This window comes from Scyliorhinus canicula, chromosome 3, assembly GCF_902713615.1.
Source record: "Scyliorhinus canicula chromosome 3, sScyCan1.1, whole genome shotgun sequence".
Lineage (NCBI taxonomy): Eukaryota > Metazoa > Chordata > Chondrichthyes > Carcharhiniformes > Scyliorhinidae > Scyliorhinus > Scyliorhinus canicula.
This window is the reverse complement of record NC_052148.1, coordinates 192,248,196-192,273,394: the sequence shown is the minus strand read 5'-3', so window position 1 is coordinate 192,273,394 and position 25,199 is coordinate 192,248,196. Positions and strand designations below refer to the sequence as shown.

Sequence of the window (25,199 nt, the reverse complement as noted above, 5' to 3'; positions counted from 1 at the left end):
ATAGAATTCTTCATTTGAGAGCTGTTTTGTATTTTTAGTTGGGAGGGTGTGGTGATGCTGGGTATGGTCGTTATTATACCTCAGGCCTATTGATGTATATGTAATTTACATACCGAGAGCTCCAAACAGATAGAAGAGAGTATGCGGAATTTTATCAATTATTAGTCAGGTAGCCCGATCTACTTTTCAAATCCATCACATGATCTTCAAAATTGCTCTTTCATCTCTTTCATCACTGTACCAGAAAAGTGTTCATTTCACTGGGTGTAACTGACACATTTATGGTAAGGAACTTAAACATTGAATCAATGCTGAATGGGAATGTAAGGTATGAGGAGGACACAAAGAGGCTGCAAAGATATATGTATATATATGCAGGTCAAGTGAATAGGCAACAAGGTGGCAGCTAGAGCATAATGTGAGGAAGCGAAGGCATGAAACAACTCTGGAGAGATGGTGGCCTAGTGGTAGTGCCGCTGAACTGAACCAGAGGCTTGGCCTGCATGTGACACTAGGTCCACAGCAATGCGGTTGACTCTTACCTTCTCTCTGGAAAAAACTGGCCTAGCAGTTCAAGGCAATGCTGGCCTTGCCATTGACATCGACAACCCATGAAAGAATACATTTTTTAAAATTGTTTGAAGTTCAGAAGGACTCTGCTGTATTCGTACAAAGAACACAAAGTTAGCATGCAGATATGGCAAGAAATTAGGAATGTGGCTTTTATTGCAAGGGAATAGTATTGTGCATAGTTATGGTCTCGAAATATACTTGCGTTGGAGACTGTAAAGAAAATGCTCACTAGATTGGTTCCTGGGGTGAGACGGTCGAATTATGTCGAGATGCTCAATAATTGAACAGGGGAATGTCTATGGGTGTCATTTATATTGACTTCCAGAAGGCATTTGATAAAGACCCACACAAGAGATTGTTAACTAAAGTGGAAGCACACAGAGTTGAAGTCAAATTATCAACATGTTTAGGAAATTGGTTGAGTGGCAGGCGACAGAGAGTGGGGATAATGGGTAATTACTGTAATTGGCAGGATGTGACAAGTGGTGTACCACAGGGATCTGTGTTGAGGCCACAGTTATTCACATTATTCACTAATGACTTGGATGATCACAGGAAGAAGTCTTACAACACCAGGTTAAAGTCCAATATGTTTGTTTCAAACACTAGCTTTCGGAGCACTGCTCCTTCCTCGGGTGAACCTGAGGAAGGAGCAGTGCTTCGAAAGCTAGTGTTTGAAACAAACCTGTTGGACTTTAACCTGGTGTTGTAAGACTTCTTCCTGTGCTCACCCGAGTCCAACGCCGGCATCTCCACATCATGACTTGGATGATGGCATAGAAAGTCATATATCCAAATTTGTGGATGATACAAAGTTAGGCGGCATTGTAGCCAGCCTAGATGATAGCAGAAAATTGCAAGGCGATATTGACAGACGAGGTGAATGGGCAAAATTGTGGCAGATGGAATTCAATGTAAGCAAGTGTGAGGTTATCCATTTTGGACCCAAAAAGTATAGAGCAGGGTACATTCTAAATGGAAAGAGGTTACATACAGTGGATGCCCAAAGAGACTTGGGAGGTTCAGGTACATAGATACTTAAAATGTCAGGAACAAGTGTAGCAAATAATCAAAAAGGCTAATGGAATGCTAACTTATGTTGCAGCTGTATAGGGTGTTGGTGAGACCACATCTAGAGTACTATTTACAGTTTTGTTCTTACTTGAGAAACAATGCTGGCACTGGAGGGTCTGCAGAGGAGATTGACTAGGTTGATCCCGGAGTTGAGAGGATTAGTTTATGAGGAGAGACTAAGTAGACTGGGACTATACTCATTTGAATTTAGAAGAATGAGGGGGTGATCTTATAGAAACATGTAAAATTATGAAGGGAATAGATAGGATAGAAGCAGGGAGGTTGTTTCCACTGACGGGTGAATCTAGAACTAGGGGGCATAGCCTCAAAATAATGGGGATCAGATTTAGGACTGAGTTGAGAAGGAATTTCTTCACCCAAGGGTAGTACATCTGTAGAATCCCCTGCCCAGTGAAGTAGTTGAGGCTACCTCATTAAATGTTTTTCAGGCAAAGGTAGATAGATTTTTGAACAGTAAAGGAATAAAAGGTTATGGTGAGCGGGTGGGCAAGTGGAGCTGAGTCCACAAAAAGATCAGTCATGATCTTATTGAATGGTGGAGCAGGCTCGAGGGGCCAGATGACCTGCTCCTGCTCCTAGTTCTTTTGTTCTTTTATATCTAGAGGATTTGTATACAAAGTCATGGGGGTTATGCTGCAGAAATACAAAACCCTTGTTAGTCCCCATTTGGAGTACTGTGAGCAGTTCTGGGCACCACACCTCAGGAAGGATATTTTGGCCTCGGAGGAAGTGCAACATAGATTTACAAAAATGATACCTGGATTACAGGTGTTGAGTTACTATTTCCACTGGTTGGAAATTCTAAAACTAGGGGGCATTGTCTAAAAATTAGGGCCAAACCATTCAGGAGAGATGTTAGGATTAACTTCTTCACTCAAAGTGTGGTAGAGGTTTGGAATTCTCTCCAATAAACAGCAGCTGAAGCTAGATCAGGAGATAGATTTCTGTAAAGCAAAGATATTAAGGGATATGGGCAAAAGGCAGGTGTATGGAGTTAGGTCACAGATCCACCATGATCTCATTGATTAGTGGGACCAGGCTCAAGGGGCTGAATGGCCTCCTCCTTTTCCTATGTTCCTAATTGGGCTCATGCCTTCTGCAATTTAGAAAAATGAGAGGTGATCGGATTGAAACTTCCAAGATTCTGAGGGGACTGGATAGGGTTATAGCACAGGTTATTCCCCCAGTCTGATGATCTCAAACAGGAGGGGCACAGTCTTCAATTAAGGGAGATAATCATTTAATACTGAGATAGAGAGAAATTTCATCACTGAAAGGGTTGTGGAGTTTTGAAATTCTCTAACCCAGATGGTTGTGGATACTTCTTCACTGAATATATTTGAGGCTGAGTTAGCCAGACCTTTGGCCACACACGGAATTGAGGGATAAATAGAGAGTGGGCAGGAAAATGGAGTTGAGGCAGATAATCGTATTGGCGTAGCAGGTTCGTCAAACTTCTCATGCTTTTATGTTAAAGGAATTCCTTGGGTGTTTGAAGTATATCTTTTATAAAGTTTGAGAGTTAAGTGTCATTTTTAGACTTTGAGTGCTGTAAAGCTAGATGGTAGTGGCTGAGCATTTTTTATTTTATGAGTGTAATCTCAAACTCCAATCACACACTGAACACTCCCTTTCCAAGAAAACTGAAGCATTAATTATCCCCACAATTTAAACCTACATCTGCTTGAAGCTGCTAAATAGTAAAACACTCAAACTGAAACACCTTGTGTCATGAGCATATGAAATAGCAGAAGTAGCCATTTGGCCCCTCAAGCTCGCTCCGCCATTCAATATGATCATGGCGGTTTATTTTATGTTCCAAGTTCCACATTCTCATCTAACCCGGATAACCTTCTATTCTTGTTAGGCAAGGGAATCAATCTACCTCCTGCTTCCACTGCCTTCTGAGGCAGAGTTCCAAAGTGGCACTATCCTCTGAGAGAGAACAAATTGCCCCATCTCCATCCTACAAGTGTGACCCCAAATTTAACAGTGTCCCCTAATACTGGACTCGCCCACAAGACGACACATCCTTTCCACTTTTACCTTATCAAGGCCATTCAGGATCTTTTATACCTCGATCAAGTCACACCACACTTGACTACACTCCAGTGAAAACAAGCTCAGTCTGTCTAACCTTTCCTCTTAAGACAACCCATTCATTCCAGTAAGAAGTTTTATAACACCAGGTTAAAGTCCAACAGGTTTGTTTCAAAGCACTAGCTTTCGGAGCACTGCTCTTTCCTCAGGTGAATGAAGAGTTAGGTTCCAGAAACATATAGACAAAGTCAAAGATGCATGATGATACTTTGAATGCGAGCATTTGCAGGTAATTAAGTCTTTACAGATCCTGACAATTGCCAGGCAGGAATGCTCCCTTCCATTTGGGGAACACTTCAGCAGTCAAAGGCATTCAGCCTCTGATCTTCGGGTAAGCGCCCTCCAAGGCGCCCTTCAGGATGCACAACAACGCAGATTCGCCGAGCAGAAACTTATAGCCACGTTCCGCACACATGAGTATGGCCTCAACCAGGACCTTGGATTCATGTCGCATTGCATTCATCACCCACCATCTGGCCTGGGCTTGCAAAATCCTACCAACTGTCCTGGTGTGAGACAATTCACACCTCTCTAACCTGGGATTACCCCTCTCTCTGGATCTGTAAAGACTTAATTTCCTGCTCGCATTAAAGTATCGTCTTGCATCTTTGACTTTGTTTATATATATGTTTCTGGAACCTACCTCTTCATTCACCTGAGGAAGAAGCCGTGCTCCGAAAGCTAGTGATTTGAAACAAACCTGTTGGACTTTAACCTGGTGTTGTAAGACTTCTTACTGTGCTCACCTCAGTCCAATGCCGGCATCTCCACATCTTTCATTCCAGGTATCCGTCTCGTCAACCTCCTCTAAACTGCCTCCAAACCCGTAATTAAGGAGACCCAATCTGCACACTATTCGAAATGCGGTCTCACAGTGCCCTGTCTAATTGATACATAAAATCCTTACTTTCATGTTCAATTCCTCTCGTAATAAAGAATTGCATTCCATTAGCCTTACATTCTGTACCAGCATACTTACTTCTAGTGAGCCATGCAGTAGAACACCTAGATCTTCTGCGCCTTGGAATTCTGCAGTTGTTCTCCGTTTACATAATATTCTGCTTTTTTTATTCCTGCCAAAGTGAACAACAGCTTCACATTTGGGTTTAGGCAAGATATCCTTGCAGTTAATAACAATCAAAATTTGGTAATGAAATTAGCATAATTAAATTATGAATACCATCCATGTTCTGAGATGTGAGTACATTTTTATGTCAGTGTTTGGGTTTAAGAACGGAAGCTCTGCTTCAGATCCATTTTGTTCCGTCATATTATGTATTGATTAAGGAGGAAATTGCATTGCTAGAAAGAGAGGATGACCTGGAGGATCAAGGACAGAATCTATTTGACTAGTTAGGAAACAATAGAGATACAATTACACTATCTGGTGTATTCTTGGCTACCAACTAGTCGGAAGAATATGGAAGAAGAAATTTTCAGGGAAATTAAATGCCAAAATTAGAGTGGTAATAATGAGACAATTTGTGTTAATACAGAGGGATAGTATTATGAAGGGCAGAGAGGTGGAACAGTTTCTGAACTGCGTTCAGGAGACTTTTCTTTTTTATTAATTTAGAGTACCCAATTATTTTTTTTCCAATTAAGGGGCAATTTAGTGTGGCCAATCCACCTACCCTGCACATCTTTGTGCTGTGGGGGTCAAACCCACGCAGACACGGGGAGAATGTGCAAACTCCACACGGACAGTGACCCAGGGCCGGAATTCGAAGCCGGGTCCTCAGCGCCGAAGTCCCAGTGCTAATTACAGTGCAGAACAAGGCCATTCGGCCTATCATGTCTGCACCTTCTCACTGGCTCACCTAGTGCCATTCCTCCACCTTCTCCCTATAACCCTGCACATTACATTTTCAGAGAGCTATCTAATATCTTTTGAATGCCTCAGTTGAACCTGCCTCCACCACACTCTCAGGCAGTGTATTCCAGATCTTAGCCACTTGCTGCATGAAAATTTCAGTGAGAACTAATTGACATGGGTAAAGTAGAATGAAGGATTGGCAGATAAAACCAATGGAACAAAGTGGTACCTTTAAAGAGATGGTTCAGGAAATCATGGTTTATTCTTACAAGGGAGAAAGGTAGAACCAACAAAGCTAGAGGTCCCTGGGTGATGAAAGAGTAAGCCCAAGCAGAAATGGGTCCATATAACAGATCTCAGGTTGATCCTACAAGTGAGAACCAGGCCAAATACATAAAGTTCAACGGGAAAGTGGAAAAAGAAATAAATGCAAAGCGAAAGTGAGAGATAAGACTGGCAGCCAGTTTAAAAGGGAATCCAAAAATCTGCTAACTGCATTGAATAGAAAAATGGTATTGAAAGGTAGGGTGGTGCCGAACAGGCACCAAAAAGGGAGCCTACACATGGAGGCAGAGGGCATGATGAGTACTTTGCTTCCCTCTTTACCAAGGAGAAGATGTGGCCAAAATCATAGTGACAAAGGAGGAAGTTAAGAAAATTAATAAAGAGGAGGTGTTAGTAAAGCTGTCTGTGCTTAGGTTTCTAAGACACCAGGGCCGGAAGGGATGCTGAAGAAAGTACGGGTGGAAATTGCAGAGGACTTGATGTTGCCAGAGGACTGGAAAATTGAAAATGTTGCATAAAAGAAAGGATGTAAGGATAAGTGTATTAATGACTAATATTTGGATGTGCGGGGACATTTTCAAAATTTGAGGATGCCACAAAATTTGCAAGTATTATGAACTCTGACGAGGGTAGTGATAAGACTTCAAAAGGACATAGACGGGCTAGTCAAATGGACGGACACATAGCACAAGAATTTTGATGCAGGGATTTGTGAAGTGATATATTTTGATAAGGAGACCATGGAGAGGCAATATAAAATAAAGGTTACTGCAACTGCTGCTCCCAGATGAGTTGGGAGAGGGAAGGATTGGAGAAATATATGGGGGGGGGGGGGGGGCGCAAGTGGTGAACATCAAGAACAAATGGGAGGAGGAGTTGAGGGGGAAATAGGTTGGGGACTGTGGTGCGAGGCGAGTGGTGTGGTGGTGAGGACTGGTGTGTAGGGTGAATTCAACCGCCTCCTGTGTGAAGATGAGCTTGATTCCGTTCAAGATGGTGCATAGGGTATATATGACCTGGGCGAGGATGTGTGGGTTCTTCCAAGGGGTGGCTGATGTGTGCGAGAATTGTGGATGGGGGCCAGCGAATCATGCGCACATGTTTTGGGGTTGCGAGAAGCTGGAGAGATACTGGGAAGTGATGTTTGGGATGTGATCTAAAATTGTAGGATTGGAGATCAGGCCGAACCCAATGGTGGCGAACTTTGGGGTATTGGAAGTTCCGAAGCTGCTGAAGGGAAGGGGGCCGATATTGTGGCCTTCGCCTCTCTGATTGCCCGGCGAGGGGTCTTGCTCAATTAGAGGTCGGATACACCGCCGGGGGTGGCGGCCTGGCTGGTGGACCTGTACAACTCTCTCCGTTTGGAAAAGATTAGATTTGAGTTGGGGGGGTGGGGTTGCACCAGAGGGCTTTGAGACAAGCTGAGGGTTGTTCATGACTATGTCTGAGGAATTGTTCGTTGGGGAGGAGGAGGGGGGGGGGGGGGGGGGGGGGGGGGGGGGGGTGAGGGGAGGTTAGAGGGTAAAAGAGAAAAAAATTGTACAAACTGAATTGTGAGGTAGTGAAAAAAGCACTCAACAATCAAAGTATAACTACTATTGAGTCCAGCGAGACCGCATCAATTAAAACCTCATCCACTCTTGACAACCCACAAGAATCTGAAATCTTGAAATGAAAATCGCTTATTGTCACAAGTAGGCTTCAAATGAAGTTACTGTGAAAAGTCCCTAGTCGCCACATTCCAGCGCCTGTTCGGGGAGGCTGGTACGGGAATTGAACTGTGCTGCTGGCCTGCCTTGGTCTGTTTTCAAAGCCAGCGATTTAGCCCTCTGCTAAACAAGTATGTTATATATGTTTCTGTTTTTTTTACACATGTTTGAAATACAATACATTTTTAAAAAATAAAATAATGGTTACAATTCTAAGATGGGTGCAAGAAATGAAAAATCTGGGGATATATGTGCACAAAACATTGAAGGCAGCCAGATTGTGAGGGTGGTTAAAAGTCAGATGGAATCCTGGGCTTCATAAACAGAGGCAGGGAGTACAAAAGCAAATAAATTGTGATGACCTTTTCTAAACCACTGGTTCAGACTCAATTGGAGTATCATCCAATTCTGAGCACTGCATTTTATGTAGGTTATTAAGGCTTTCAAGAAGGTTGTGACGATCCATGTACTGGGAAAAGTCCACATACTTTGTACGATGTCCCTTTCAGACCAAAGTGGGCTATGGAATATTCTGAAAGAGGGTTATTTGTCTTCCTGGTTCAGACATCATTAGCTTCCAAGAAATTCCCTGAGGTGGCCACGGGGATGACCAGCCAAGAGACAACGGGTAAATAGTAAGCTAATTGAAATGGTGTTGGGGTTTTTTCGGCCTGTCTCTGCCGGCAGGCAGTTCAGAACACAGAGTTTGAGTGAGCGAAAACAAGAAGGTTCTCTCCAAATGGAACAGCTTTCTGTTCACTTTTTGAAAAGATCCTGGGGTTGAAGCAGGTCTCAGAATCAAGTGGAGACTTTGGCCAGGATTTTCCAGTGCCACTGAATGTCAATGGACTCTTGTTAAAAGCAAATTACTGCGGATTCTGGAATCTGAAACCAAAGAGAAAGTGCTGGAAAATCTCAGCAGGTCTGGCAGCATCTGGAAGGAGAGAAAAGAGCTAACGTTTCAAGTCCAGATGAGTCTTTATCAAAGCTCTGACAAAGGGTCATCTGGACTCAAAACGCTCGCTCTTTTCTCTCACTTCAGATGCTGCCAGACCTGCTGAGATTTTCCAACATTTTCTCTTTTGGTCAGTGGACTCTTGCCTGGCTCTCCAAATTTTCCATTCCTGCCGATGATGCGTTCCGCCTGAACAATCCCAGCCTGTGTGATTAAGTGTTAGATAGCTGGAAAGTGCAGAGAGTTGAATGCAAGAAGGGCAGAGGGTTGTGAATCGGACAATGATCCATTGCTGCTGTTTCAGTGTCACCAGAGCCTACCAGGGAGAAGGAAGTCTCGGGGTTTCTGATCCATGAAGACTGTTGGGTCCTGAGTAGCTAGGGTTCCTAGATATGTGTCTCATCAGCGTTAACTGTGTCTGGTGACTTCAGATGGAATATAGCTGCTGATCATTACAAGTCAAGACCAAAACGATTGAGTTAGACATAAGTTACCCTACATAGTGGAGGCTCAGTTGAAAGATTGAGATTGCATGTGGTGACACCTTTGTGCAGGAAATAATACAAGTGCTGGTAACCACATGAAGCGTATCTTTGTTGTATAAACTATTTAAGGCAAAATTTACCTCTTTGTTTGAAATATCCTTTGTTTGTTAATTAACCTTCCTATTTTTTTTTTCCGTTGGCATCGTGAAAATTCCTTTTTTCAGAAATAAAATTGCCGATCTCTACGGGAATTGTCCAGTCCGCTTCGTGTGGTTACCAGCACTTGTATTATTTCCTGCACAAAGGTGTCACCACGTGCCATCTCAATCTTTCAACTGAGCCTCCATCTGAAGTTACCAGACACAGAAAAGATTTACAAGAATGGTTCCAGGGATGAAGGACTAAAATTATGTGGGGAAGCTGGAGCTAGGATTGTTCTCCTTTGGAGAAGGGTGAGAGAAGATTTGATTAGAATGTTCAAATTCGTGAGTCTGGACTGAGTAGAATGAAACTGTTTGCAGTGATGGAGAGCTTGAGAATCAGGGAAGACAGTGGAACAGTAATGGCAGGAGTTTTTGGGAGGTTATTCGGGAGGCACAACAGAAATTCATTCCAAGGAGGAGGAAACAGGGAAGGACAAGGCATCCATGGCTGACAAGGGAAGTCAAGGACAGAATAAAAGCTAAAGAAAAAGCATACAAAGTGGCGAGGATTAGTGGAAAGCCTTTAAAAGCGAGTAGAGGACAACTAAAAAAGCAATAAGGGGGTAGAAGGTGAAGTCTGAGTGCAACTAGCTAGTAATATAAAGGAACATAGGAAGAGTTTTTTTTAATATATAAAAGGTAAGAGAAGCAAAAATAGACATTGGACCACTGGACAATGTGGCTGGAGAAGTAATAATAGGAAACAAAGAAATGGCAGAGGAACTGAGTAGTTACTTTACATCAGTCTTCACGGTGGAAGACACCATTGGGATGCCAGAGCTCCAGGAGAACCAGGGGGCAGAGGTGAGTGCAGTGACCATCACTAAGGAGAAGGTTCTGTGGAAACTGAAAGGTCTGAAGGTGGGTAAATCACCTGGGCCGGATGGACTACACCCAGGGCTCTAAAAGAGATAGCTGAGAAGATTATGGAGGCATTGGTGATGATCTTTCAGGAATCACTGGAGGCAGGAAGGGTCCCAGAGGTCTAGAAAGTGGCTAATGTAACACCACTGTTTAAGAAGGGAGGGAGGCAGAAGACGGGAAATTATAGGCCGGTTTGTCCCGATTTCGGTCATTGGTAAGTTTTGGAGTCCTTTGGAGAAGGGTGAGAGAAGATTTGATTAGAATGTTCAAATTCATGAGTCTGAACTGAGTAGAATGAAACTGTTTGCAGTGATGGAGAGCTTGTGAATCACAGGACATTGTGGTTTTTTCCAATTACCTTAAATCAACAGTGACATGAGGAAATATCTTTCTCATTCAGTGCGTGGATATGATCTCGAATGCAGTGTCTTAGAGCCAATTTCACTTGTAGTTTTTCAAAGTGACTTGGACAATTATCTGAGGATTTGCAGGGAAAGTACTGCACAGACTATCTGCGTTGCTCTTGCATAGAAACAGCATAAAAATTATGTATGAAATCACTGCCTTCTGCGTTGTGTACCATCTATGCATTTTTTGAATAAATATTTATATATTTGTATTGAAGTTTACATTTTCATACTGTACAGGAGATGACTGAAATAATAAGTATTTACAATTTGCATACTGTTCCTCTTTTGCACACACCCTCCCCTTTCTACCATTTTCGAGCCCTATCTTAGGCACTTTCCTTCACTGTATTATCGTTTGTTTTGCTCTTGTATCTCAGTGGAACGGAGCCCCTCTGGCCCCCGTGTCAGCCTCTGCATGGCCTCTGAAATACCATTCGACCCCTTGTCTGCGTGGGTCTCACCCCCACAATCCAATAAGATGTGCAGGGTAGGTGAATTGGGACATGCTAAATTGCCCCTTAATTGGAAAAAAAATAATTAGATACTCTAAATTTCAAAAAAAAGGAAATACCATTAGCCTCATATTATTTTGATGGTAAACTCTGGGAGCAGGGTAAATTAGAGTGGGTGAATTCAATGAAAAAGCAGGCACATAAAGAAATAAGAGATAAAGAAAGTTTGTACTGAAAGGGAATAAAAGAGTAACAAAATTTAATAACTTTTAATATTTGTCATTTTTAAGATCTTCTAAACAATGTGAAAGAATGAGCGACCACATTTATAATACATAGGAACGTGCGAATTAAGACCAGGAGCAGACCATTCGGCCCCTCGAGCCTGCTGCACCATTCAATAAGATCATGGCTGATCTGATTGTGACCTCAACCCCACATCCCTCTCTACCCCCAACAACCATTCTCCCCCCCCCCCCCCCCCCCCCCCCCCCGGGTCACAGTTATTCAAGAATCTATCCATCTGCCTTAAAAATATTCAAGGACTCTGCTTCCACTGCCCTTTGAGGAAGAAAGTTCCAGAGACTCTCAACCTACTGAAGGAAAATAATTCTCCTCACCTGTGTCAATGAGTGACGTCTTATTTTTGAACAGTGGCCCCAGTTCTAGATTCTCCGACAAGAGGAAACATCCGCTCCACATCTACCCTATCAATACCCTTCAGGATCTTTATGGTTTCAATCAAATCGTCTCTTAATCTTCAAAACTCTTTTCCTTAATCTATTTTTTACGGGATGTGGGTTTTGTTGGCTAGGCCAGTATTTGTTGCCCATCCCTAATTGTCCTCGAGAAACTGCCTTCTTGAACCACTGCAGTCCATGTTGTGTAGCTACACCCACAGTGCTATTAGGGAGGGTGTTCCAGGATTTTCTAGTCAGGATGTTGAGTGACTTGGAGAGGAACATCCAGGTGGTAGTATTCCCATGTATCTGCTGCCCTTGTCCTTCGAGATGGTAGTGATCGTGGATTTGGAAGATGCTGACTAAGGAGCTTTGGTGAGTTACAGCAATGTATCTTGTAGCTGCCACTGTTTGTCGGTGGTGGAGGGATTGAATGTTTGAGGAAGGGGTAGCCATCCAGCAGGCTGCTTTGTCCTGGATAGTGTTGAACTTCTTCAGTGTTGTTGGAACTGCACTCATCCAGGCAAGTGGGGAGTATTCCATCACACTCCTGACGCGTATCTTGTAGGTGGTGGACAGGTATTGGGGAGTCGCGAGGTAAGTTACTCGCTGCAGGATCCCCAACCTCTGACCTGCTCTTGTAGCCACAGTATTAATGTGGCTAGTCCGGTTCAGTTTCTGGTCAATGGTAACCCCCACGAAGTTGACAGTGGGGGATCCAGTGATGGTAATGCCATTGAATGTCATGGGGCAATGGTTTAATTGTCTCTTATTGGAGATGGTCATTGACTGACATTTGGGCCGACAAGTGGCAAGTAACATTCGCACCATGCAAGTATGGATATTTTCCAGGTCTAGCTTCACCTTCACGTGGACTGTTTCAGTGTCTGAGGAGCCACAAATAGTGATGAACATCGTGCAGTCATCAGCAAACATCCCCACTTCTGTCGTCGCATTGGGAGGAAGGTTATTGAAGAAGTAGCTGAAGATGGTTGGGCCGAGGACACTATCCTGAGGAACTCCTGCAGTGATGTCCCTGGACTAAGATAACTGCCCTCCAACAACCACAGTCATCTTCCTTGTGCCAGGTATCAGTCCAGCCAGTGGAGAAATTTCCCCCAGTTGTCATTGACTCCAGTTTTGCTAGGGCTACTTGATGCCATACTCAATGAAATGCAGCCTTGATGTCAAGGGCAGCCACTCTCATATCACCTCTGGAGGTCAAATCTTTTGTCCATGTTTGAACCAAAGCTATAATACAGTCAGGAGCTGAGTGACCCTGGCAAAACCCAAACTAAGCATCAGTGAGCAGGATATTGCTACATACGTTTGCTTGAAAGCACTGTTGATAACCCCTTCCATCATTTTACTGATGATTGAGAGTAGACTGATAGGGCGGTAATTGGCTGGATTGGATTTGTCCTTTTTGTGTACAGGACACATCTGGGCAATTTTCCACATTGGCAGCTGTTGTAGATGCCAGTTTTGTAGCTGTACAGGAACAGTCTGGCTTGGAATGCGGCAAGTTCTGGACACAAGTCTGCAGTACTTTTGCTGGAATATTGTCAGGACCCATAGCCTTTGCGGTATCCAGAGCCTTCAGCCATTTCTTGATATCACATGGGGTAAATCAAATTGGCTGATGACTGGCATCTGTGATACTGGGGACTTCTGGAGGAGACAGATGGATCATCCACTCGCACTTCTGGCTGAAGATTATTGTAAATACTTCAGCCTTGTCTTTTGCACAGATTTGCTGGGCTCCTCCATTATTGAGGATGAGGATATTAGTGGAGCCTCCTTTTCCAGTGAATTGTTTAATTGTCCACCATCATTCACGATTGGATGTGGCAGGACTGCAGAGCTTAAATCTGATCCATTAGTTGTGGGATCATTTGCTGCTTGTGTTTTTTGGCATGCGTGTTGTAACTTCACCACCGGATTGACACCTCATTTTTAGATATGCCTGGTATTGTTCCTGGCATACCCTCCTGCACTCTTCATTGAACTAGTTTCATTCCTGGCCTGATGGCAATGGTAAATTAGGGGGATGACTTTTAATTCCAGCTCTTTGACCTCATCAAATGCCTTCTGCAAATCTAAATATTGTATATCCACCGGTTCTCCTAACCATTGGTTATTCCAACGAGTACAGCCCCAGTCTACTCAACCTCTCCTCATAATCCAACCCCCTCAACTCTGGGATTAACCTAGTGAATCTCCTCTGTATACCCTCCAGCGCCAGTACGTCCTTTCTCCGGTAAGGAGACCAAAACTGAACACAATACTCCAGGTGTGGCCTCACTAACACCTTATACAGTTGCAGCATAACCTCCCTCGTCTTAAACTCCATCCCTCTAGCAATGAAGGACAAAACTCCTTTTGCCTTCTTAATCACCTGTTGTAGTCACTTGATAAAATAGATTTTGGATATAGGGCAGTATTATATTGAAAGTTTATTTATTAATTTCAACTTCACAACTTGTCATTAAGCAGCTTGGTTAGTGGGCCACATCCTGCTCTAACAGGGCTCCTAATGAAGTGAGCCGGTTGGCTCACAAACAAATTTTGACAACTACATTACTGGAAGTGTAAGCTGTCAACGACACAGTAAAAGTCACTAAACACCAGGGACCTGAATAATAGGAATGCTAATGACTGCCTCAAAATTTAGGGGAATTAGATTTAGGACTGAGCTGAGGAGGAACTTCCTCACCCAAAGGGTTGTGAATCTGTGGAATTCCTTGCCCGGTGAAGCAGTTGAGGCTCCTTCATTAAATGTTTTCAAGATAAAGATAGATAGTTTTTTTGAAGAATAAAGGAATACAGGGTTATGGTGTTCGGGCCGGAAAGTGGAGCTGAGTCCACGAAAGATCAGCCATGATCTCATTGAATGGCAGAGAAGGCTCGAAGGGTCAGATGACCTACTGCTGCTCCTAGTTCTTGGGTTCTTATGTAAGTATATTTTCTGATTTACATTTTTAAAAGTGATAGTTTTAATTTCAGTAATTTTGAAATAGTTCTTTGCAATCTAGTTATGTCTTGGTGCTGATGTAAAAAATGAGTTGGGATGTCCATTCGCTCTTACCTTGGCAACTGCATTTTAAGCAACTTTAATCATGGGTTCTGACTTTTGGTTGCTAACTTTTAATGTTTTGGTACACGAGTGGCTTTGTGTTTATTTTTCTCCTAATGTTTTCTATATTTTACATCCTGTTATTTTGATCTATTAGTAAATTTCACAGGATGTATTTAAATTTTCTTTATTTTTAGTTGAAATATTAAATGAAAAGCTATCCCTGACTAACATTTTTCATTCATGCCCAGAAGATTGCATAGAGAAAGACTTGCATTTTGATGGTGTTTTTCATGACTACTTGATGTCTCGAAAGTGTTTTGTAGCCAATGAAGTACTTCTGAAACCAAAGAACAAATGTTGGAAAATCTCATCAGGTCAGGCAGCATCTGTAGGGAGAGAAAAGAGCTAACGTTTCGAGTCCAGATGACCCTTTGTCAAAGCTGTCAAAGTACATCTGAAATGTAGTTCTAATGTAAGAAACAAAATTGATTGTCGGTTTAAACAAAGCAAACTCTCTCAAATACCTATTTGATGATGATCTACATTTTATTCATAAGTTCATAAGATATAGGAGCAGAATTTTGTGAAGTTGATTGAGAGATGAATATTGGGCAGGACACTGGGAATCATTCCCCTGCTCTTCTTAGTAATAGTGCCATAGGATATTTTACTTTCACCCTGACCCAAGCAGGTTGATGGGATCTCAGTAATGGTGCCAACCCAAAGGCATTGTGATTATGTAGTTAGCTACTGGATGGAGTTTGGGTACAGATAGGGGTTTCCAAATAGTTGTCCTCTCTTCAGACTGAATTTTCCTATAGTTAAGATGATTGGGGTGGCCAAATCAAGAATCCTGTGATGGTTGGTGCTGCATCCTGCTGTACAATTGTGTCTGCTTCTGTAAGGCTTTCTGTTGCGTTGCAAAGTGCAAAATTCTCAGTAAATTGTTCAGTAATCTTGTAGGTGCATTCCTAGAAGTAAATTTTCACCAATTCTTTGTACAGTTATTAAAATGTATGCTATTTTTAAATACATTTTCCAGTCTATTCCACTTTATGTTTTGGGCTCGGCTCAGCTGACCCCTCAGAGAAGTGAAAGTGAAATCATGAATAAAGCTACCTTTAGTTCTCTGGGCATGATGTTGCGATGCATTTGAGAGTAATGAATACTGTACCACACACTGTGGGAACTTCGAGAAGTTTTTTTATTTAATCACCCAATGTTTCACAAAACTGGAGATATAAAGAATATAGTGCACTCAGCATTTTTGTTTTCAAACTGCTTTTAGTCGTGAATCCCAGACAGCAGCTGAGTTCACAATTGATCCATCAGCACAGTAGATTCATTGCGGGAACACTGAAAGCTAATTTTTTTTTTGCATTTTAAACTAAATGAAGTGTTGTAAAAATGTGAATGGATGTTAAAGGATTTAGTGGTTTTTGAGATTAATGCATGTGTTTGAAAGCTGTTTCTTCAGCGATGTGGGTGGCAAGTTATGCAAATGCATAATAGATTGCTGTTAGCTCTCTACAGTTGCAGCGTAAGTGTTCAACCACTTGGAAAATTGTACCATTGTCTCCATTGTATGAGCTCAATTCAAGTTAGTATTCTCAAACGTTCTTAGAAAATGATGTAATTATATACATCTAAACACATATGTTTGTCTCTCTAATGTAACTTTTCAGAATGAAAAATGTATTAATCTTTAACTAAAAATACTAGTTTTACTTGGAAGCTCACTTTAATGTCAATGGACATACTTTTAAGTCGATACATTAACATACAAGCAGGTTTCACATTCAGTTTAATGTACTTTGCTTTTGTATTAATACTCGGTAAACTTGCTCAAAGTTATAAAATGAATCATATATAAACATAATCAACTAAAACAAAATTTGCCAGGAACATTTTTCTGCAATTAAACAGTGCATGGGTGAAATATTATAGTTGAAAGTCTGTTTGGGCATAATACAGCCAAGTTAAATAATTACCTTTTAATTCAACACTGCATTTTTTAATGTTGGAGGCAGTTATGGTCATTTGCCTAGCTTTCCTCGAGCAATACTTCAGCACTTAAATAAAATATACACAGTGTACATTTTTTGTTCCTCTTTCCTGTTTTCGTTGGAAAGAGTAGACTATTGAGAAAGCAATCTTGACATTTTTAATTCCATTTAATATTTCCATCCTATAGTTTGTGCAGGTGTGCAGTTTATTTTATGTTCTGACCTTTTCTCTTCCTTTCCTCACCACCCCACGCACAACATTCACAGAATTTCCTCTACTTCATTTATTCCCAAGATCTCGGGTTCCTCAAAAAAACACCCCAGCCCGACATTTGAATATGGAGTTGTTGAGTGTTGGCTGGCTTCATCTTAATTCAAGTGCTAACACAGCTCAGTAGTAACATTCTTGCCTCAAAGGTTTGGGGGTTGAGCCCCATTCTGGAATAATCAAAGCTGATAACTTACTGCAGTACTAAGGGAGTGCTGTATTATCAAAGGTGTTGTGGCTGAGACGTTAACGGAGCTGTTGGATGGACAAGATCTAATGGGAGCACATACTAGGAGATCATAATGGATGGAATTAATTCACATTGATTTCCTGATATGCGTTTCCTGTTAATCAGGTTTTATGCCAGAAGCACATAGTGAAAAAATGTTCCCTAATTTGTAGTAGTGCCAAATTTATTTTAAAAACAGATGTATGTTTCTGATGTTCTTAATCTGCATAATTATATTGTTATGTGATGTCCAAATACAATAGCACAAAGCATTTTGTCTTGTATAATTTTGCTGACTGGGACTGGAGGAGATCTGTTTTAACACTAAACACCTTGAAGGTCGTGGACTTTACGAAGATTTTTACTTAGCATGTGCCGTCTTCTTGGGCAGTCCTTCGGAGGGGAGGATGACCTGCTTCCACACGAAAAATGATTTCTCCGATGACTGAGGAGTCTCGTGCACGATCGACAGTCTCTGTCACAGGTGTGGAGAAGCAGGAGAGTGGGGGTCCCGGATTGCTACGTGCTCCTTTTGCTTTCAATGCCTAGCTTCAATGGGCAGCACGGTAGCACAAGTGAATAGCACTGTGGCTTCACAGCGCCAGGGGCCCAGGTTCGATTCCCCGCTGGGTCACTTTCTGTGCGGAGTCTGCACATTCTCCGCGTGTCTGTGCGGGTTTCCTTCGGGTGCTCCGGTTTCCTCCCACAGTCCAAAGACGTGCAGGGTAGGTGGATTGGCCATGCTAAATTGCCTTTAGTGTCCAAAAAGGTTAGGAGGGGTTATTGGGTTATGGGGATAGGGTGGAAGTGAGGGCTTAATGTGGTTTGGTGCAGACTCGATGGGCCGAATGGCCTCCTTCTGCACTGTATGTTCTATGTTCAGCTTACTCGTGGCAATGAAACTCAAGGTATTCCGCTCCATCCCTGATGATTTTCTTCCACATCGGCCTGTCTAGACCCAGGTGTTGGTGAGGATGTTGCACTTTTTTAAGGGTGTCCTTGAACTTTTTCCTCTGCAGCCCCACCCTCACCGGGAGTCTCTTGCCATGTTGAAGCTTCGAGCAGAGTGCTTGTATTGGCTCGTGTCAGGTATATGAATGATGTGGCCCGCCCAGTGGGGCTGATCGAGTGTGATCAGTGCTTTAATGCTGGAGATGTTGGTCTGAGTGAGAACACTGACGTTGGTACACCTCTCTTGCCAGTGGATTTGCAGGATCTCGCAGAGGCAGCAGTGGTGGTTCTTTAGGGTTTGAGGTCCCTGTTGTACATATTCCATATCTATGAGTCATATAGGAGGGCGGCTATCACTTCTACTCTGTAGACCATGAGCTTGGTGCCAAGACTGAGAACAAAGAACAAAGAAAAGTACAGCACAGGAACAGGCCCTTCAGCCCTCCAAGCCTGCGCCGACCATGTAGCCCGTCTAAACTAAAATCTTCTACACTTCCGGGGTCCATATACCTCTATTCCCATCCTATTCATGTATTTGTCAAGATGCCCCTTAAACGTCACTATCGTCCCTGCTTCCACCACCTCCTCCGGCAGTGAGTTCCAGGCACCCACTACCCTCTGTGTAAAAAAACATGCCTCGTACATCTCCTCTAAACCTTGTCCCTCACACCTTAAACCTATACCCCCTAGTAATTGACCCCTCTACCCTGGGAAACAGTCTCTGACTATCCACCCTGTCTATGCCCCCCATAATTTTGTAGACCTCTGTCAGGTCTTTCCCTCAACCTCCGTCGTTCCAGTGAGAACAAACCAAATTTATTCAACCTCTCCTCATAGCTGATGCCCTCCATACCAGACAACATCCTGGTAAGCCTCTACTGCACCATCTCTAAAGCCTCCACATCCTTCTGGTAGTGTGGCGACCAGAATTGAACACTATACTCCACAAGTGTGGCCAAACTAAGGTTCTATACAACTGCAACATGACTTACCAATTTTTATACTCAAAGCCCCGGCCAATGAAGGCAAGCATGCCGTATGTCTTCTTGACTACCTTCTCCACCTGTGTTGCCCCTTTCAGTGACCTGTGGACCTGTACACCAAGATCTCTCTGACTGTCAATAGTCTTGAGGGTTCTACCATTCACTGTATATTCCCTACCTGTATTTGACCTTCCAAAAGCTCCCTCACCTGGAGCAGATATTTGCCTCCCCGAACAGGCGCCGGAATGTGGCGACTAGGGGCGTTTTACAGTAACTTCATTGAAGCCTACTTATGACAATAAGTGATTATTATTATTTAAAATGCATGATCCTGCTTTCACACACTTTCTTCCTCAGGTGACCAAAGGCACACTGAAGGTAGTGTTGAATCTAGTCTTTGATGGCAGTCCTTGTTGACAGTAGGTATGGAAAGTAGTCCACATTGTCCAAGGCCTCATGGTGGATTTTGATAACGAGAGTACAATGTGGCGGTGGCAGGTTGGTAGAGGGCTTATGGATGTTTAGTGTAAGGCCCATGCTCTCGTACGCCTCGGTGAAGGTGTTGACGATGACTTAGAACTCAGCCTCCCAGTATCCGCAGATGCAAGCATCGTCTGTGTACTGCAGTTAAATGACAGAGGGTGGGCTGACCTTGGATATGGCCTGCAAGAGGCGATAGTTGAACAGATTTCCATTTGTTCTGTAGTTTAGCTCCACTCCAGCGGGGAGTTTGCTGAGGGCAAGATAAGAGCATTGCAGCAAGGAAGATCAAGAAGACCATCAGTGCGATGACACTGCCTTGCTTGATCCCAGTCCGAATGGGAATTGTATCTGTGGTGGATCATGGCTTGCAAGTCACCATGGAGCAAATAGACAAACATTTTGGGGGCCGAAACTGAAGAAGACACATTATAATCCTTTGCATATTATGTTGTCTTGTTATTTTCTTTGCAATTTGATGCTCTATTTTTGTTTTTTAATAGATCCATTTTGGTAGTTGTCAAATGAGACTGGTGAATTGTAGCCAACGTTTTGCAGGAGTATTTGGAATTATTAAAAATTGCTGAGCAGTTTAACGCTTATTTTCCTTTGTGCTACATCTTTCCTTCTTGATTTTTTGGAAACATCTGCAACTATTGCACTGGATTTAGTGCTTGCACTACGGTGGGAATGATATTTAATACTCTTTTATAATTAAATTACAGCAACTGGAACTGGTGGAGCCCAGCGGATGGATTCATGTTCCACTCACTGATGTCAACAAGAAGCCAATCCGCACGTTTATGATACAGATTGCTGTACTAGCCAATCATCAGAATGGAAGAGACACTCATATGAGGCAGATTAAAGTCTACACACCAGTGGAAGAAAGCTCAATTGGCAAATTTCCAAGATGTACCACCATAGACTTCATGATGTATCGCTGCATTAGATGACTAAACATTAAGGCAAATGTTCTTTCGATGCACTCTGAAAGTGGCTGCAATTTTGGTATTTTTTCATTAATTGGTGTAAAAATCACTGGAGGCAAAATAAAAGATGATGCCTCAAGCCATACACTTTGGTCATCATAGTTGTTGTGGAAAAACCTATGGCCCTGAAATGTTCTGCCTTTCCACCAGAACGAAGCTACAGGGTGGTGCGACATCTGATTGGCAGGCTTGAGAGGGTTAATTTTTAACTTGTGGACTGTGCCAAGGAGCTTAGCATTACAATAAACAAAGTCCCCGAATTTTTTTTCCAGGTCAATAGTAGATCATTGCAACGGCAAATGCATCCAGCGGTACACAAGAGAGCTTTTCTCTCAGCCCTCTCCAAAAAACATTAACAGAAACCTAATTGAATTAAAATGCTGCTACTTTGCAAAAATCCCACAGAACAAACTATAACTATAAGTATTGTGATTGGTAAGTAAAAGCTTTGTTCCTTTCACTTATTAATTATTTGATAGTATAGTTTGTTGTCAGTTAAGGTAAAGGGTAAAAATGGCAGGAGATCCCAGACCCGTGTTATGCTCCTCGTGCTCAATGTGGGAGTTCAGGGACGCGGCCGATGTCCCTGACTCCTTCATGTGCGCGAAGTGTGTCCAGCTGCAGCGCCTGTTAGACCGCATGACGGCTCTGGAGCTGCGGATGGACTCACTTTGGAGCATCCGCGATGCTGAGGAGGTCGTGGATAGCACGTTCAGTGAGTTGGTCACACCGCAGATTAGGATTGGTGAGGGAGACAGGGAATGGGTGACCAAAAGGCAGAGAAAGAGCAGGAAGACAGTGCAGGTGGCCCCTGCGGTCATCTCCCTCCAAAACAGGTATACCGTTTTGGATACTGTTGGGGGAGATGACTTACCAGGGGAAGGCAGTAGTAGTCAGGCTCATGGCACCGTGGCTGGCTCTGCTGCACAGAAGGGCGGGAAAAAGACTGACAGGGCTAAAGCCATAGGGGATTCAATTGTAAGGGGAGTAGACAGGCGTTTCTGTGGTCGAAAACGAGACTCCCGAATGGCATGTTGCCTCCGGGATGTCTCCGATCGGCTGCAGGACATACTAAAGGGGTAGGGTGAACAGCCAGTTGTCGTGGTGCATATAGGCACCAACGATATAGGTTAAAAAAATGATGAGGTCCTACAATCAGAATTTAGGGAGTTAGGAGATAAGTTTAAAAAGTAGGACCTCAAAGATCGTAATCTCAGGATTGCTACCAGTGCCACGGGACAGTCAGAGTAGAAATTCAAGAATAGTCAGTATGAATACGTGGCTTGAGAGATGGTGCAGGAGGTAGGGGTTCAGATTTTTGGGACATTGGAACCGGTTCTGGGGGCAGTGGGACCATTACAAACCGGATGGTCTACACCTGGGCAGGACTGGAACCAATGTCCTAGGGGGTGCTTTTGCTAACACTGTTGGGGAGGTTTTAAACTAATGTGGCAGGGGGATGGGAACCAGATTAGGAAGTTAGAGGTCAGTAAAGAAGCAGCAACTAAAGCCGGTAAGTTACGAGATAATAAACTCCATGTGACTAAGGGGAAGAGTCGACAGGGAAGAGATGATGAACGCAAAGGGACAGGTGGTCTGTCGTGCATTTGTTTTAATGCGAGAAGTGTAGCAGGTAAGGCAGATGAACTTAGGGCTTGGATCAGTACCTGGTAATATGATGTTATTGGTATTACTGAGACTTGGTTGAGGGAAGGGCAGGACTGGCAACTGAATATCCCAGGGTATAGATGCTTCAGGAGGGATAGAGAGGGAGGTAGAAGGGGTGGAGGAGTTGCATTACTCGTCAGAGATGATATCACAGCTGTGATTAAGGAGGGCACGATAGAGGATTCGAGCACTGAGGCAATATGGGTGGAGCTAAGAAATAGGAAGGGTGCAGTAACATTGTTGGGACTTTACTACAGGCCTCCCAAAAGCGAGCGTGAAGTAGAGGTACAAATATGCAGACAGATTATAGAACAATGTAGGAGCAATAGGGTGGTTGTGATGGGAGATTTTAACTTCCCCAACATTGAATGGGATTTGTGTAGTGTTGGAGGCGTAGATGGAGCAGAGTTTGTAAGGAGCATCCAGGAGAGTTTTTTTAGAGCAGTATGTAAATAGTCCAACTCGGGAAGGGGCCATACTGGACCTGGTATTGGGGAATGATCCCGGCCAGGTGGTTGATCTTTCAGTCGGTGATTACTTTGGGAATAGCGATCACAATTCCGTAAGTTTTAGAATATTCGTGGACAAGGACAAGAGTGGTCCGAAAGGAAGAGTGCTAAATTGGGGAAAGGCAGAGTATAACAAAATTCGGCAGGAGCTAGGGAATGTGGATTGGGAGCAGCTGTTTAAGGGTAAATCCACATTTGAAATGTGGGAGTCTTTTAAGGAAAGGTTGATTAGAGTGCAGGACAGACATGTTCCTGTGAAAATGAGAGATAGAAATGGCAAGATTAGGGAACCATGGATGACTGGTGAAATTGTGAGACTAGCTAAGATGAAAAAGGAAGCATATGTAAGATCGAGGCGACTCAAAACTGATGAAGCTTTGGAGGAATATCGGGAAAGTAGGACGAATCTCAAACGCGCAATAAAAAGGGCTAAAAGGGGTCATGAAATATCTTTGGCTAACAGGGTTAAGGAAAATCCCAAAGCCTTTTATTCGTATGTAAGGAGCAAGAGGGTAACTAGGGAAAGGATTGGCCCACTCAAAGACAAGGGAGGGAATTTATGCGTGGACTCAGAGGAAATGGGTGAGATTCTTAATGAGTACTTTGCATCGGTATTCACAAAGGAGAGGGACAAGACGGATGTTGAGGCTAGGGATGGATGTTTAAATACTCTAGGTCAAGTTGTCATACGGAAAGGGGAAGTTTTGGGTATTCTAAAAGACATTAAGGTGGACAAGTCCCCAGGACCGGAAGGGATCTATCCCAGGTTATTGAGGGAAGCGAGGGTCGAAATAGCTGGGGCCTTAACACATATCTTTGCAGCATCCTTGAGCACGGGTGAGGTCCTGGAGGACTGGAGAATTGCTAATGTTGTCCCTTTGTTTAAGAAGGGTAGCAGAGAAAATCCAGGGAATTACAGACCTGTGAACTTGACGTCAGTGGTAGGCAAACTGTTGGAGAAGATACTGAGGGATAGGATCTATTCACATCTGGAAGAAAATAGACTTATCAGTGATAGACAGCATGGTTTTGTGCAGGGACGGTCATGTCTTACAAACCTAATAGAATTCTTTGAGGAAGTGACAAAGTTAATTGATGAGGGAAGGGCTGTAGATGTCATATACATGGACTTTAGTAAGGCGTTTGATAAGGTGTCCTATGGCAGGTTGATGGAAAAAGTGAAGTCGTATGGGATTCAGGGTGTACTAGCTAGATGGATAAAGAACTGGCTGGGCAACAGGAGACAGAGAGTAGTGATGGAAGGGAGTGTCTCAAAATGGAGAGGGGTGACTAGTGGTGTTCCACAGGGATCCGTGCTCGGACCACTGTTGTTCGTGATCTGCATAAATGACCTGGAGGAAGGTATAGGTGTTCTGATTAACAAGTTTGCAGATGATACTAAGATTGGTGGAGTTGCAGATAGCGAGGAGGACTGTCAGAGAATACAACAAAATATAGATAGATTGGAGAGTTGGGCAGAGAAATGGCAGATGGAGTTCAATCCAGGCAAATGCGAGGTGATGCATTTTGGAAGATCAAATTCAAGAGCGGACTATTTGGTCAATGGAAGGGTCCTGGGGAAAATTGATGTACAGAGAGATCTGGGAGTTTCAGGACCATTGTACCCTGAAGGTGGCAACGCAGGTTGATAGAGTGGTCAAGAAGGCATACAGCATGCTTGCCTTCATCGGACGGGGTATTGAGTACAAGAGTAGGCAGGTCATGTTACAGTTGTATAAGACTTTGGTTAGGCCACATTTGGAATACTGCGTGCAGTTCTGTTCGCCACATTACCAGAAGGATGTGGATGCTTTGGAGAGGGTGCAGAGGAGGTTCACCAGGATGTTGCCTGGTATGGAGGGTGCTAGCTATGAAGAAAGGTTGAGTAGATTAGGATTGTTTTCGTTGGAAAGACGGAGGTTGAGGGGGGACCTGATTGAGGTATACAAAATTATGAGAGGGTGGATAGCAACAAGCTTTTTCCAAGAGTTACAAGGGGTCACGATTTCAAGGTGAGAGGGGGAAAGTTTAAGGGAGATGTGCATGGAAAGTTTTTTACGCAGAGGGTGGTGGGTACCTGGAACACTTTACCAGCGGAGGTGGTAGAGGCGGGCACGATAGCATCATTTAAGAGGCATCTAGACAGGTATATGAACGGGTGGCAACAGAGGGAAGTAGACCTTGGAAAATAGGAGACAGGTTTAGATAAAGGATCTGGATCGGTGCAGGCCGGGAGGGCCGAAGGGCCTGTTCCTGTGCTGTAATTTTCTTTGTTCTTTGTTCTATGACCACTGCCAAATTATGATGCTAAAACATGGCTAGAAATTCACATTTACCCATGGACAGAATCATCTTACTCAAGTGTATGCCTCAGTATAAATGTAACACATGGATGAATTTTAAGCTG

At 43.2% G+C, this 25,199-nt stretch overlaps 1 protein-coding gene across 2 annotated transcripts in view; it reads left to right on the top strand.

Moving 5' to 3' along the window:
* anapc10 (anaphase promoting complex subunit 10) overlaps window positions 1-20,700 on the top strand; it is a 47,745-nt gene extending 27,045 nt beyond the window's left edge. For both annotated transcript variants that reach the window (XM_038791923.1, XM_038791924.1), the window contains exon 5: window positions 20,349-20,700. In XM_038791923.1, the coding sequence (XP_038647851.1) occupies window positions 20,349-20,579 (231 nt within the window). In that variant the 3' untranslated portion in view covers window positions 20,580-20,700. The remainder of the gene's footprint in view (window positions 1-20,348) is intronic.
* The last annotated feature ends 4,499 nt before the right edge of the window (window positions 20,701-25,199 follow it).